The 16,364-nt window shown below is 44.6% G+C and overlaps 1 protein-coding gene across 1 annotated transcript; it reads right to left on the minus strand.

Moving 5' to 3' along the window:
- Positions 1 to 463: 463 nt before the first annotated feature.
- POU4F2 (POU class 4 homeobox 2) lies at positions 464 to 2,141 on the minus strand. Its single transcript, XM_047857191.1, has 2 exons — positions 1,857 to 2,141; positions 464 to 1,405 (listed from the first exon to the last, which is right to left on the minus strand). The coding sequence occupies exons 1-2, from the start codon at positions 2,139 to 2,141 to the stop codon at positions 464 to 466; spliced, it is 1,227 nt and encodes a 408-aa protein (XP_047713147.1).
- Between the last annotated feature and the right edge of the window lie 14,223 nt (positions 2,142 to 16,364).

The following is a 16,364-nucleotide window of genomic DNA, read 5'->3' on the forward strand; positions in this document are numbered from 1 at the left end:
TTTCTATTTCTGAAAAATAGCTGCAAAGTGTACTTTTAAACTTGAACAAGGGTGATGTCTTTAGGAATAAAAACAAATCTTACTTGATCATTTTGGGGGCCTTTTTAAAACGCTGTCTCGTCTGCCTTCCTGCAAACAGCCAGCTCCAGACTTCCTGTGAAGAAGCCGAGGTGCCTTTTCCGGATGGGGTGGGGTTAAAAGGAATAACTTTGCTACAACTTGACAAATCCCTTCTTTTGTTTTGTTTTGTTTTGTTTTTCCTTGAGAAATCGTTTCACATTCTCACTGGGTTTGGGCTCATTTGCTCGCTCCTTTGCTCGCTCTCCAATCCTCGCTTTCTCCGGATTCACATTTACTGGAATTGTTTCTGGTAGCCAAAAGTGGAAAGAAAAGAGGCAGGAGAGAGAGAGGGAGGGAAAAGAGGGGACGAGGAGGGGATGTCCCTGGAGAGGCCAAGGGTCTCCTAAATGCCCGCAGAATATTTCATTCTTTTCTGTTTCTGCCTCTGGTTGCAGAACCAGACGCGCACCACGTTTTTCTTAAGGTCCAGCTTCTCCGCGATGGCGGCGATCTTCTCGGAGGAGGGCCGCGGCTGGATGGCGAAGTAGGCTTCAAGAGAACGTTTCTCTGGGGCAGCGATAGACGTGCGCTTGCGCTTCTTCTCCGCGCCGTTGAAGAGCTCCGGCTTGGTGAGCTTCTCTCGGTGGGACTTCTCGGCCTCTTCGAGCCACGCTTGCAGGATGGGTTTGAGCGCAATCATATTGTTGTGCGACAACGTAAGGGATTCGAACCTGCAGATGGTGCTCTGGCTAAGCGAGCCCACACCAGGGATCTTGAGGTTGGCCAGTGCGGAGCCCACATCGGCCTGGGTCACCCCCAGCTTGATGCGTCGCTGCTTGAAGCGCTCGGCGAATGCCTCCAGGTCCCGGGGGTCGGCGTCCACGTCGCTCATGCAGCCCATGTGTGAGGGCAGCCCATGCGCGTGGGCCATGCTGAGCGCTGCTTGGTGCATGGGGTTCATGGTAGCCATGTGCGGTGCATGAGTTGGCGTGGACACTACGGCGCCGTCGGGGCCAGCCATGGCACCCAGGGCCAGACCGGGACTCAGGTGCTCCAGCAGCTCGCCCTCCAGCGCCTGATGCGGCTGATGGTGGTGGTGGTGATGATGGTGGTGGTGGTGATGCGTGCCCGCCAGTGCGGACGGGTGCGAGATGGGCACCGACGAAGAAGAGGCAGCCGAAGTGCACGGGATGGTGTTCATGGTGTGGTAGGTAGCGTCCGGCTTGAAGGGGCTGTGGTGGGGCGGGTGGTGATGGTGGCTCTTGCTCTGGGAGACGATGTCCACGGCCGCCAGAGCTTCGGCGCGGGCCAGCAGACTCTCATCCAGCCCGCCGAATATATTGCTCTGCAATTGCAAGTAAAAGGCACACATTACGCTCAGCAGGGAATTGTGCGCACTCTCCCCGGAAGCCCCGGCACAGCGCTCGACAACACCGCCGCGCCTACAACATTCCCAGAACGTTAAAATAATAATAATAATAATAATAATAATAATAATAATCCTGAATGTAGCAGGTGAGGCGGAGAGGAGGGAAGCCACTGAGAGAAACCGTGAGTGCACGAGGAGGAGGAAAGTGAGCCTGCAAACACAACACAACACAACACGCGCACAGGCAACATCCCAGGTCATAAAAATTAATATGAAAGAAAAGGCCCGCTGAATACATAAGAGAGAGAGGGGGGAAATTGGTTGGAGGTGTGGGGTGATTTGCTGTGCAGACATGAAAAAAACATCAAGCAGATAAAGGGGGCTGTCAAAATGTGCCTTTAAGCGGTGATTATGCAGAAATACGCACCGGTGGGGTTGGAAGACACGCTCTCCGCATCGCCTCGGAGCCCCCGCCGCTGCTGCCGCTGCTGCCACTGCTACTGGAGCTGCTGCTACGGCCTCCACCGCCCCCGCCACTGCCACCACCGCCGCCAGCATTGCTCGAGCTGCTAGGGGAGCTAGCGGAGGGCGCCGCGGGCGCGGAGGACCCGGGCGAGGCGCTGTGCAGTGCCGAGTACTTGGGCTCCACGTGCAGGCTGCCGCCGTGCGGCATGCTGAACGCCTGCTTGCTGTTCAGGGACATCATCATCATCTTCCCGGTCCGCCCGGGCGCTTGTCCGTAGCGCACGCACTGACCCCGTCTGCCGGGACCCTCTCGAGAAGTGCTGGGCGAGCGCAGGAGCAGCGAAGGGCAGTGCAAAGTTGCGCTCTCCCGCCGCCGCTCCCAGCTCTGCGCGCCTTGCCCGGACTACGAGCTCCTCCTCTGGCTCCGCTGTCAGTCTTAGGGGTTTCTGGGCTCCGCTTAGAGCTGGCTGCAGACCTGGGCGCCCGAAACTGCCCCCGCGCCTCGCGGCCGCCGAGTTATACTCCCCTCTCCCCGCGCCTGCCCCCTACCCCCCGCCCTCTCTCCCTCCCTCCCGCGCGCCTCCGCCCTCCCTGCCAGGAAGCGCGGTTTCTCCAGCTCGGATTCTAGCGTCGCCCCTTCCCTCTTTGCTCCCTACAGAGTAGGGTCCGAGGAGCTCTCTCGACCCCCGCCTCCCGCTCCCGCTCCCCCGCCGCGCCCTCCACCTCCCCTTCCGGCCCCCGCCCGCACGTTTTTGCCGCCGCCCCTTCCCGGCGCCCCGCAGCTCTCACTTACTTTGGATCTCAACCCCACCCCACTGGCCAGGTCTGTGTTCCAGTCGCCAGGCAGTTCTAAGAGCCGGCCTCCAGCCCCTCCTGCTTTTTCCGCTTAGTCTCCACCAAGCCGGGAAAAGAAAGTCCTAAATAAAGTTGCGGGCCAAGCCAGCCTTGGGTAGGTTTTTTTCCCCCCAGACTACTAGGAACGCCTCTTACCTGGCAGTTTCTCCCCTCTATGTCCTGCTTACCGCTAAGTTCCAGGCCTCAGCCCCCACTCGGCCCGCCCCTCCCTGCAGCTCAGGTGACCCCGGCCTCTGACTCCTGGCGGAAGGAGAAGAAGCGGGCGCGGGAGAACCAGCTCCTCCGCGCTGGTCTGCGCTTCCGCTTGGTGCACGCGGCAGTTGGCGCTTAGCGTTGCGCCCCCTCGGCCCGGCGGGTGCCTGGTGCCGAAGAGACATGGGGTCGACCGGGCTGCAGGGCTTTCTCTCACTCGGTTTCTCGCAGCTCTCAGCGGATTGGACGGCCGTGGAGCCAGCTCCGGTCGCCTTTGCGCATGCGACTCCTCCCCCCCCACCCCCCCGCGCAACCCTGTCTACTGCCCCCCCCAACGGACACACACACACACACACACACACACACACACACACAAACCTCCTCCCTCTTTTCTCTTCCTCCCGATCTTCCTCCTTTTCCTCTCTGTATCCAAGTTCAGTGTGAGTTGGGTCTTGGGTGGATCCACTGGCAAATCCTGCCACTGGATTTATTATTCTTCATTAGCCACAATCAAAAGAGGAAGGGGCAACTGATGGAGGGAGCGGCAGGGCCAGAGATCACAGAGCGCATGTGCTGCTTAACCCCCCCCCCTCCGCCCCAGCACACACACACACACACACACATACACACACGCGCGCGCGCGCGCGCGCGCGCTTGCCCTTAGGGGTTGGCACAAGCCCCACTTGTCTTCATTTCCACAACCACTGGGCGCAGAGAACCTATTTTTAGCCAACACTTTGCTCGCAGTTTTGTCCCGGTGCAGACCACTTTTCTTAGAAGTGGACACACACTTAGTTCCAATCGTAAGAATAGGAGACAGTCTTACACACACACACACACACACACACACACACACACACACACCGCCTTCCTCTCCTCCCGCTTCAATCTTCTACTTCCCTCGACGTTAGGGGCGGCTGTCACCTCCCCAGAGCGCAGAAGGAGCGGAGTATAGGCGAGGGTGAGAAGGCCCTGAGACCTGGACGCTGGAGTCCGCGGGTGGCCTGACCCGGACTGGGGTGACTGGGAGCAGGTGCAGGCACACGGTGCCTGGGGAAAGCGAGCAGGTGCGAGAGCAGGCGGCAGGCCTGAGAGGCTCTGGCTCGCGCTGGGACAAAACAGAGTGGAAAGGAGTATGGCGAAGGGGGGGCCTCGAGTGGTCAGCGCCCGGAAGCCCCGCGGCGGCAGAGGGTATGGGCCTGCCGGTTCACCCATGACCTCACCAGAGCTGGACAGCAGGTTCAAGTCGGGAGCTCAGAGCCCGCGAGTCGCCAAGAGTACTGGGGAAGCGGCAACAAACGGCGGGCGACGGGTTCTGTCCATGGTCCTTAACCCCTTGCGCTTTCCTGTGCTATCCTTGGACATGTCTTTCTCTTCCCCTATGTGGAGGAAAATACTAAATAGTGGCTGAAGGGGATTCCTACCAGCACTGTTCCTGAGCATGAGACCAGATAAGTCTAGGCACGAGACTGGACAGGGGGTGTTGACATGAATGAATGTGGCTTGCACCGGACGGTTCAAGTAAATGCTTAGGTGTTTAATTTCCACCTCTACAACAGCCACGGTAATTTTCAAAGAAATAAAAAAATGACATTGTACAGCTCTCACTGTCTCAAGCTTCGAGAAATGAAATAAATCAAAGTTAAAAGCTTGAGTATCATTTAATTATAGTGCGAATAGCGCTTTGAAAGAAGTAGAACAACATCTCTAAACAAATTATGACTGGGCCAGGAAGGAATTATTAGATTGAAATTTCATTTAGGCTCGGGAGACACCGCGCTTCACTGTGTAATCTGCTATGCCTCATCTGATTTGTATGCTTAATTCAGCTTGACGAATTTATTAGTTTTCATAATAGTGAAAAAATTGAGCAGCACTATGGGCTAATGCATTGTATGTACTATAAATTGTATGTCTTCGTGGAAAGGCTGAAGTCTATAGAAATCTTTTATTAATGTTGGTATAGGAGGGAGAATTTTCGTGGAAGACTTTGAGAGGTTCACGCCAAACTCCACTGTTGTGTCTCACTGGTCCATTAACACATCGTCATACTAATTAGACTACTTCATCAATGATATAATTTCAAACTTCAAATTATGTTCTAATTAACAAGGGTTGTCCAATTTGCTTAATCTTCAAAAGGGTTTGGATGGCCTAATTAGTATAAACTGTTGAGCATCTCTAAAGCATAATAAAAATATTAAATAAATTAAAATATTTTGGGGTATGTTTTCTGTCAGTACTATGTAAGGGGCAAAGGGTTAGAGTGAATGTGGAGGAAGAAAATAACTATAAGACAAATGTTCGCATCTACCTAGTTCCCCCAGATTATAATACCAAGTGAAACACACAAGAAACTTTTGGGTATTGCACCTCCTAAACAGTGTGTTTATGTGTTTAAATAAAGGCATAAGAATATCAAGGAGAAAAATCACATGGGAAAAAAATTCTTCTCTTTCATTAGGTGCCTAATTAGATGTAAAGTGAAAAGCAACCCTGAGGAGGTCCCCAAGCATTATTGTGGCAACAGTCTGCTGAACTTGGATTGCAAAATCAAATATTTGGGGATGTTTTGAACCTCTTCCTGTCCCCTCCCCCTTCATTGAGCTTAATTACTTGCAATAGTTGTTTTAATGTATGTTGTCACCTGGGAGTATTGAGAAATGCATATCGTTAATATGAATTAATCTTGATTTTAATGGCAACTGACAACTGATCTCCAAAATGCTAAACACTTGTCACCACTTCATATGGTAAATAAGGTAGTATAATAAATTCATGAAGTAAAGAGGGCACTGTTGAAGTGACTGGACAAACTTTGTTTGATATGGAATTGATCGGCTAAAACTATTTTAAACAGGAGAACTCCTGAAAGAATATTGTCCTGATGGCTAAAACCCATATATCATTAAATTAATTTAATATAACTTTTTTTTTAATCTCTCAGAGATTTCCCAGCGATATGTCTAATTTCAGACAGGGGGGAGAAAAGGAAGCTCTTTATTCTAACTGCCAAGTTGAGATAAATTAGCATGTAGTTGAGTAATTTGAGCTTATTTACCTGTATTCCATTACCTCTAGAAAACACATGCAGGTCGAAGCAGAGTAAGATTTCTCCTTTTCCCACTCCAAGTGAAAAATGAACAGCAGTGATTGTGTTGCAATAGAGAGAAAATGCAATTCTTCCTTAATCACCACGACTTGCAATCTTGTGATCTTTCCTTCCAGGATCATCCAGAACACAAACGTCTTAGCAATATCAATAAAACCCATTTTGGTTTTGCCCACAGGCATTGCTGCAAAGTGCTCCAGTGAGTGTGGAAGCTGCTCTCGGAGAAAGAAAGACTTCAGCCCTCCAGGTAGGGGAGGCCATCTAAACAACTGGAAAGTTGGGGATAGACCCAAGGGGGTGTGAGCGAATGGCCCAATATCCAAAATCTGGTTCATATGACCTCAAAATACACTTTTATGCCCAAGCACCTGTCTGTGCTGGTGCCTCTGCACACCTACAAATCTACCTAGTAAACTGAAAACAGAAAAGTGATTTTTTTTTAAGAAAAGAAATGAAAAAATGAATCAAATGTGTGACTGTATGAGGAAAGCCTTTCTTCTCGCCAAGTCTCTTTGTTTGACAATAGCTTCTGTCCCATACGCTGCCAGATGCGGACAGATGTGACCAGCTTCTTCTCTCCCCTCCCCGCGGGGCAGTCGTCGATTGAGGTTCCACCCAAGCTCCCTGGCAGTGGGGTCCCTGCAGTAGGAGCCCTCCCCCCACCCCCTAAATCGGCCGGTAGCCATCCCGAAGGGAGAAATCACTGTCTCCTCCCCTGTATCTGGGTCCTAATTTACTATTAAAATTTTAAGCTGTGCATTCATATTTTACCGGACCTAATGTGTTTTTATTAAATTTTAATCCAATAAGGGCAGTTTGATTTCTTTGTATTTCACACAGAATTGAGTTGGACTACAGGGAAGATTTCTGAAAGGACAAATCTGACCCTATTCATGCACCATTTCGATTTTAGGTAGACAGGGCGTGGGGGAGGAAAGAAGGAAAGGATAGGTTCCTTCCATGCCAACTCTTCAAGGAAGTCAATCTGCACCTAATTCTGAATAGAATCAGACCTTCTGAGCGCTCTCTGGACTCTGTAGCTTGGGGCAGAAAGATAGGGGGTGATTAAACTCCTACATGGCCTCGCAGTTCCAAGGGAGAAAAAAGGAGAGAAATGTCCCTGAAGCTGAGAGTACTGGGAGCGCCCAGAGAACTGGCCGCGGAGAGTGGCGGGGAAGGAGGGCTCTCCTGGGTTTGTTACGGCCTGAGATAGGGGCTACGCTCAAGGAGTGATGCGTGCGCTTTGTTCAAACACCTTTCCTCTTCCGATCATGTCCACTCTGCTCTTCTGTTTGTCTCTAACTTGCTGTCTCCGCTGGCTCCCCGCGAGCCCCAAGTACCCCTCACTTAGAGATTTGAAGGAACCCCTCTTTTGTCCAAAGATGCCTGGCTCCTCTTATGTCCGATGGCACAGCCTCCTCCCGGGGCTTTCCGGGCTAACACTCTCAACCTCCCAATGCAGGCAGTTAGCACGTGTCTCCGGAAACCTCTGCTTCCGGCGCTCCTCTGGCCTTTCTAGATTGAAATTAGGACTTTCGCAATCTTCCAACAGGGCGAAGGGAGGAGGACAAAAGCGAGTGGTTATTGGCGCTTTGGAGGGTGCGCTTTGGGGAAAGGGAGGGACTCGCGCCAGGGCCGGGGGCCTGTAGTCGCCGAACAAGCCACGTGGGGGCTTTCTCTAAGTAATTCTGCACTGAGAAAGGTGGATGGGCAGGGGACAAGGGATGAGAGGAGGGACAGCAGATAGGAAAGTAACGGTTCCCTCTTTCCCCGGTGAATGGAAAGAAGCGGAGCTCCATTAAATTAAAAAAAAAAAATTAAAAAAAAAGCAGATTGGGAGGAGGGAGACCCGGGAAGCAGCCAGCCCCAGGCCCGCAGGATGCCTGCGAAGCGCCTAGACACCTTCAGGATTCCGCCTGGTAAGTACGCTTACCCTGAATGCGGCCAGGAACCCGCACGTGGGGACAGCTGATTGGACCCTCTAGAGTCGACCAAGCTTTGGAGCCAACACAACAGGCGCCAAGAAATGAAAATGTAGCAGAAGGAAGGATTCAGTCCTCCGTATCCAGCTCCGCACTCCCTAGAGCGCAGGGGCGCGAATTCACACGCTCACGCACGGATACAAGCGCCCAGACACGCTCACATACCCACGCACGCAGACACGTGTGTGCTGACACTCGCGCACACATGCTTCTCCCCTCCCCCCGCTGGCGGGCCACTTTCGAGGGAGTTGGGCAGGGGCGAGCGGATCTCCGCGTCGTGCCCACGAGCAACCACTCCTGTCTTTACTTGCCCCAGTGAAACTGTTATTTTTCTTCGCGGTGAATTTCTTTGGCCCGTGTGTTTACCTCTTTCTAAAGTTAAGTCCAGTCACGAAACCAAACTTAAAGCATTGGAACAATCAATGAAGACTTTTGCAACCCGTGGCGCCTTGCGCTTCCTGGAACTAAAATAAATGCAAGAAATCGAAACTTAATTACTTGAAAGAAATCCAGAAATCCCTCTGCATAATTTATCCAGTCATTTTTAGTAGCGTTCGTGTTCGGTGCAGTGTATGTGAACTCTATGCTTTTGGCTAAGATCTAGCTCCCTTCCTCGATTCCGTGGGGGTCGCTGCCGCCCCCTCAGCAGGAATTTTGTGCTGCACGGGTCCCCCTTTTCCTCCCACTGCTCGTAACTGATCTCGTAATGTTTCTTTTCAGAAGTCACCAGCTGTAACGGTACAAGAATCCCTGGGGCTGAGGGTTGTGTGTCGTTAAAAAATAAAAAAAATAAAAAAATAAAAAAACCTCACCCGTTCTCTCTCTCTCTCTCTTTTTGTTCACTGGGGCAATTATTTGAATTTGTGTGAGATGCTTAATACTAGATCTGAAACCAGACCCTTTCGTAAATACAAACCAGGACCATTCCTCTGAGGGAACAGTGCATCATCAAAAAGGGCCATTCTACTGGTGATGGAAAAATTGATTAAAAAGTAGACTTTTTTTCCTTCTCTCCAGAGAAGTTCTTTTTTTTTTCCTTAAGTGTCATTAAGGAAGTGTCATCTTAGGAAGATTCCTAAGGTACAATACTAGAATATTCGTTCTGACTAAACTACTCTTCAAGTTATTTAGATGGACCACAAAACCTGGACACTGGCTTCTTCCTCTAATATCTGTTCCTTTCAAACTTACTCATTTTCTCCTCCCCTTTGGTTTCTATTTGGTAGAGAGTCTTCATAGCTACGAAGTGCCAAAAGACCTTCATCTGGTGGCACTAAATAAAATAGAGTCTTCGAGAGGCTAAAAATCAAATGATTTTGGTACCCATTGTGTTTCTAACACTGGGAACTATTGGGAATTTAGAAATTTGGTGACGACTAATGTTATGGCCAGCGGATTTGCAGAACAGAATAGTCCCTGAAACTATTAGCATGGTGTGGGTGACTCCAGAAAGGCATGCTTTCTCATAGACACCTTATAGGAATCTGAAGTAATGTTATGAAAGAATGAAAAATACATTGGGGAACAGCTTGGAAACTGAAGTACATTTTGATTTAACTCACATTAACAGAAATGTAATGTAAAAGTGAAAGGATCTAACAAAACCATTAATAATTAAAAAATAATTACAGATAGTCTATCCTTACTATTCATAACCACTCAACACTTTAGACAAAGAAAACGGAATACTCTTAATGGGAATGAGATGTGAGCAGACTGCTAATGAGAAGTTAACCAAGGACCGTGCATTTGTCAAAGGAGACGAGTTTCCTTGTTTCCCCCACCTGCATATTTTAATTCTCTCAGAGTTAGCGTGGACCTTCCTCTTCCATCAGCACATATACTGCATGTCAGAGTTTATACAACAGAAATCTCTTGAGCAATAACAATATAGACTTTATCAAATTCTGAAGATCAGGGGCACCAGATGGCTTGTCTATTAACCATCTTCATTGACAAATATTTATAGGTGAATAAGAGATACATGCTTCTGTAATAGATTTTGTTTAGACACTCCCATCCCACAAGGATTTCACAAAACAATGACCCCGTAAAGACAGCAGTTTGGTCCCTGTTCCTTGTGGTCATTAAGAAAAAAAGATTAATCATCCTTTAATGATTCAATGTCAAGCTTTTTCTTGTACTCTTCACCAAAGGAGTTGCATTCCAGAATTAAAAAAAAAAAAAAGTGTGAGTGTATTTTTCTGTCACCTAATTGTGTTTATTTTCTTTCCAGTAAGTATTTTTCAATGCCCAAAGTCTTTAGAGCAGATTCTACATATAATCATACAATAAACCTTCAGTCATGTGCTAGGTGCATGATTAAAAAAGACATTGGGAATGAAGATACAGTGACTCCATTCTGATCTTCACTGCATATTCTTCTTTATTTTGCTTGAGAGACGCATGGGACTGCCTCTAGAGTGCTCCGTTGGCATTTGGAAGCACTGGGAGGAAATCAAAGCAGCCTGGTGGAAAGCAAACTTCACTGCCTCTTTTCAGAGATAAAGGGAAATCTTACAAAAGGAGAGATTTGCAGACCTACAACTGGAATTCAATGAAGTCATGGCTGAGGCATCTGCTGGGAAGCCACCAGGAAGTGGAGACCTACAGCCCATGTCAAATCTTGTGCATCTATAGAATTTGAAGCCTCCTTCCTTCCTTCCCCTTCCCAAATGAATTAGAAACAAAACAACATGCCTTTTGTAGGAAACAGAAAAACCTAAGGAGAAATGCTAATAGATTGAGTGCAAAGATTATAATTACTTCTTAGCTATATAAATATGAGTTAAGCATACAAAACATGTTAGCTTCCTTGTAGGCATCCACTCTCATATTTTTAATGCAGCGGAAGGACATTACAACAACAATGACAACAAACTCACCTTTAAACATTTATCCTTTCTTGGATTTACATATGGACCATGATTTGCCTGTAAATCTCATATACACAAAAGTCTGCAAATCAATGGTAGAATTATACAGTATTTGCACCCACATAGGTGTTGTTATCTCCCTCTTTGTTTCTCTCCTCTTATGTGTGCACACAGATCAAGACATAATTCAACTAACGCGTGTTCTGGAATATGCTATAGCTGTGTGCCTTGACTAGTTTTTCCTGATGTGCGTATAACACATTAAAGAGTCCTTGCATGTGTATTGAAAAGTACTAAACTCTCTTCTCTTCAAAACACAAATGCTATTTAGTTTGCATGTGCTCATTGCACCCCTTTTTTTGCCTTTCAAGGGCAAACCCAAAGTAGGCATTATCAACATTGTGCTTATCTGTCATATTCCCATCCTCATATTTCATCAGTTTCTCCTGGATGATCAGTCATTTATATAGTAACCCTGCTAGGCACCTTGATCTCTTTGCTCCCTTATCTTTCCCATATCAGACTACCTATTTTTCCACTTTGCCTACAGATTGCTGATAAATTTATACTATTAAATAAATATATGTTATTTATACCTGTAATAACTTGGTACTCAACATCCTTCTCAATCTTCTTGTGTTCCTTCCTCTGCTGCAGTCTGTAAAGTTAAAAACTACATTTCTCAGACTCTCCTATAGTTTGGGTACTGGTTGTAACTGAGAAGCAGGGGCGTGGATCATTTATTCTTTGTTGGTGTGAATCTAAGAAGAGTGGTACTTTATAGCCAACAGTCGTATGCTGCAAAAATGGTATATTCCTGAAGTCTGTGCTTTACCAATGTTCTCCTTATTCCCCTCTTTCCTGATTGTGGTAGAGCTCATAGCTTTCCTGGCAAGCTAATGCTGCACTGTGGTTCTGGGAGTCATTCCCAGAAGTTCAGCCTACAGTTGCCTACTTCAGCCTTTCCAAAGATTTGTAAGCATCTACCTGCATTAAATCTCTCTCTGCTTAAAATAGGTAAAGTACTTTCTGTTGCACCTTGCAACTAAACCCTGACTGATAAGCCAGCCTTAACATTATTCTCTGTATTGCTTGGTATTTGTTTTGCTCAGTTTTAATTGACTCTCCATTTCATTCCCTACAGAATTTATTGCAAACATTTTCTACTTCTGTCTTGACTTGGAACATATAACCTTGCCTCACAGTTTACTAAGAAAATACTTTACTACCACACATTCCATGAAGTTTTCAATTGCCATCCAACCATTTTTTCCTGTTTTCACCCAACGTCTCCTCCTGTGATTCTCCCGTGTTAGCCTCCTCCCTCAAGATAACCCTCCATGTGCTCATGATTTCTTACCCTCTCCCCTTCTTCATAATCTTGCTCTCACAATTTACTCTTTTTCTTGCATCTTCAATTTCACTTCTCCAGTCTATCTCTTCTATACCACAATTATATTCAAGGTGCGTTGGCCATAAAATTTAAACAAAACAAAAACTTTCTTTAACTTTTTCCCTTCAATATCTCTCAAAAGATTTGCTACCCAATTTTGGAAATGATAGCTGCATTTACCACTTCCATCTTCTCACCATTCAATCACTTCACCTCTGGAAAGTGTACTTGTGTCCTTAAGTCTCTACTGATGGTGCTCTCCCTTAGGATACTGATGGCCATTGAGTTTACACATCCTGTGGTACTACTCCCAAAAGCATGAGCTTCAAACTTGGGGTTTTGTATTAGCTCTACCAATTATTGGTTTCACTTCTCATTTTGCTTCTCTGAAAAATGTACATAATAATAACATATTCTTCTCCCAGATTATTGAGCAGATTAAATGACATATTGTATGTAAGGGGCTTAGCATATTTCTTTGTATATAACAAGCATTATTACAATATCATCAATAATAATATCTGCAAAATGTGAGGGCTGGCCATTCTCTCATTCTTGAAATGGATTGGCTTAGATCTCAGCAAATGATTTGTAAAGGCAGAATGTGTCAGCCTTAGTAGAATCGTTGTTTAAACCAGGCTTTGTCCTTTCTTGGTATACTTTGCCTACTCTTTCCTGTCCATAAAACAGGGCCAGCTCCCCAGTGGCCCATCTCCCCAAGGCAGTTATATAAAAAATGTGGGTTTATATATAATTTATTCATTAACTCAAAAACACATTCAGAGAAGGAGGGGGTTAATTATTATTGGTTAAATGCTTTATCTTGCTCAGCGAGACACACATTTATGTGACTAGGCTTTCCCTACCAGTATAATAGCACTTCTAACTTATTTCCACAAAAAATTAATAAATTCTGAAAATTAATAAAAATCACTCATTATTTACACCTGAGCATGTTCAACACAGTTTCTGTTTTCAAGTGGAGAGTATTCTGCACATCTACCTTCTGAGACACTGTTTTCTTCCCCACCACCCCTGCCCCGGCTACTCTCCCATTTCCTGAAAGATACTGATCAATTAAGGATCCATCAAAGAATGAGGATCCAACTTTTGCTTCTTCCTTGTCAATTCTATCAATTTCACGGCTTTTACTCTCACCCGAAACTATATCACTCTGATCTCTTCTGAAAGATATTTCATATTCCAGTAATTTATTGGATTTCTCCACCTGGATACCTGTTCTTTCTACAAAACCCACCTCCTACAGATTCATACCACTTTATCAATATTTAAGTTATGGAGTTTATTACTTTCCATCTCTATATGTCTTTTTTCTTTTGTCATATTTCCTATGTGAGACTGTGAGATTCTTGAAGGCAGAATCTATGTTGAACTTCTCCTGTGGTTTCAAAATGTTTATACATCTTATCTAGAGCAGATGTTCCTATGTATCTAGATACATATTCACTGACTGGCTGAATGGATGATCATTATGATAGCAAGTGATATGAATGTTGTACAATACAATGTCACTAATGCTTGCTCCTTCCTGACTCTTTTCGGTACCTGATCCAAAGTTAACAGGTAGATGGCAGACTGAGAGAAAATATTTGCATTGGCTAAAAACTACAAAGGAAAAATTAGATTATAAAAGTTACCCCTGCAATCTAACATGAAGAGAAACCTAATAGAAAAGTGGGCAAAAGATATAAATAGGCAATTTATAGGTTGGCAAAGTCTAGCGCTAACTAGGATTGGAGAGGTGCCAAATCTCACTAAGTACCAGGACAAATGCTAAATAAAACAGTGAGGTAATACTTTATAACTATCATCTTTATAAAATTGGAAAGTTAGATAATGCCAAAAGTTATTAAGGATGTGGAATGGAAACCATAACATAATATTGATAGAAGTATGATTATTGGATAGCCACTGAGAAAAGCAAACTGGCAAACTTTAGTAAAAATGTCCAGGCAAAACCCCTCTGGTCTACCAATTCCACAGCTGGGTTATACTTCAAAGAAATTTTTCTACAGATTCAGAAGGTAATGTGTTTGAAGATGTTCCTATCAGTGTTGTTTATAATGGCAGAGAGGTAGAGGCAGCAGATGGAAGCAGTGACTCTTAAGGCAATACAGAAAGGCCTTTAAAAGTTGGGTGAAAATGGGACAGGTCCTGCAATATAATACCATTTATATACATAAACATACACAGAAAACCTGTGTATTTTTCAAGGAGGTATATATATCCGAGGACATTTTCAACTCAATATAGTAAGTGCCATTGGATAGTAGGAATGTAACTGGGATATAAATTGATTAAGACATATCAAGGGCCTTAAAAGAGTTCACTTCCTCCTATGAATCCTACTTCTAGGAATCCCTCAAGAAAACAATAAAAAATGAACAAAAAATTAAAGGCAGTGTTGTTTATAAGAGTGAAGATTGGAGGCATCTAAATGTCTAATAATGGAGAAATCATTTAATAAATTGAAATACAACCATATTATTAAATAGTGTTCAACCACTACAATCATGTTTTCAGAGAACATTTAATGGCATGGGAAAGTACACTATGTGACAAAAACAAACGTGATACAAATCAGTGATTTTTTGTGTTCAGAAGAAGTATATAGATACACAGAAAACAGTGACAAAATAAGCATTTTGTTTTAAGTGTTGCATTGTGAGAGATTTAGATTTTCCAAATTGTCTACAATGAGCTTTTATTCCTCTTATTACCAGAATTACACGTGTGTATAGATTTAGATACAGTTGTACATATAGCTTTCCCAGGTTGCATACTTTTTCATATAAGATTCATTGCATCTCTTATTTAAAGTGCTGTAACTAAGTGATCCATCAGCCAAACCATCAACTGAACTCATTCACTACCACTAACTGCAGTGAATATTTATAGATTGGAAATGGTATTTAATTGACTTGAGAAGGATGTATTCAGCCATCCGAGTTTTATAGTACATCTCTGAAATGTGGAAACTCTCACAGGCTTATACAGAGAAGCCAGTCTTGCCTATCAAACTCTTGGCTGGGGATTCCACACAAGATCCTCTAAATATGGCCTAAATCATTTCAACTGCAATCCATATGTCCTTTCTTTGCCTACAGCTGGACCAAGATGCTTCTTAGGCAGGTAAGAGATAGGACAAGAAGGGGTTTATTATCAGACTCCTTATTTTTACCCTTTCCAATACTTTATTAGAGAAAAGAATACATACTTGGTTAGTTTAAGGGAAAAAGTCATTTTATTAAGAAAGAGTTAAAATAATATTTCTAGTCTCAGAGGCAGGATCCATTACATTCTTGGCCTTGGATTTCCTAGATTATATATATACTTAGAGAATTTTTGTAAGTTAGTTATTATTGTTTTTAATTCACACACACACACACACACACACACACACACAATGATGATTGCACTAATGCTCCAGCTGGTGCAGTAACTTCAATCTTTGAATACTCCATTAGTTGCAAACACATGACAAAGTTAGAAAATATAAAAAAAGAAAAACCCATAGTGGCATGATGAAGAAGAACCAGTGACAAGGAGGGAACAAAGCAGTTACTCACAGTTGTCCAGGCAGGTATTTCTGGTTCTTTGATCAGAACATTGGATTCAGTTGCACACGTATCAAATCACACCATATTTCATGACAAGGGTTCAAGTGCAAACTGACATTATTATGTGGACTTATATTCCCCCAGAAACCAAAGAATGCCTTGACAGTAAACTATATACATAAGATTGGTTGATTGGTTGCTTTTAATCTAAAGCAGGAATAATGTGATCCATATTTTTCTCTTTACATCTCTTAATATTCTTTACTTAGTAATTCACTACAAGTTGCTAATTGAAGTTCAAATATTTCTTTGATTGAAACTCATAATGGAAGAACCTGAAAGACTAGAAAATTCTTCTTCTTGGTGCTACTTAGAACTGAAAGGTCACCAGAAAATCTATAGTGAAAATAAAATGTAGAGCTATATAATTCTCTTATAAAATTAATTTGGAACTGAATTTGTTAAATCAACACAAATGA

Source organism: Prionailurus viverrinus, chromosome B1, assembly GCF_022837055.1.
Source record: "Prionailurus viverrinus isolate Anna chromosome B1, UM_Priviv_1.0, whole genome shotgun sequence".
Classification (NCBI taxonomy): Eukaryota; Metazoa; Chordata; class Mammalia; order Carnivora; family Felidae; genus Prionailurus; species Prionailurus viverrinus.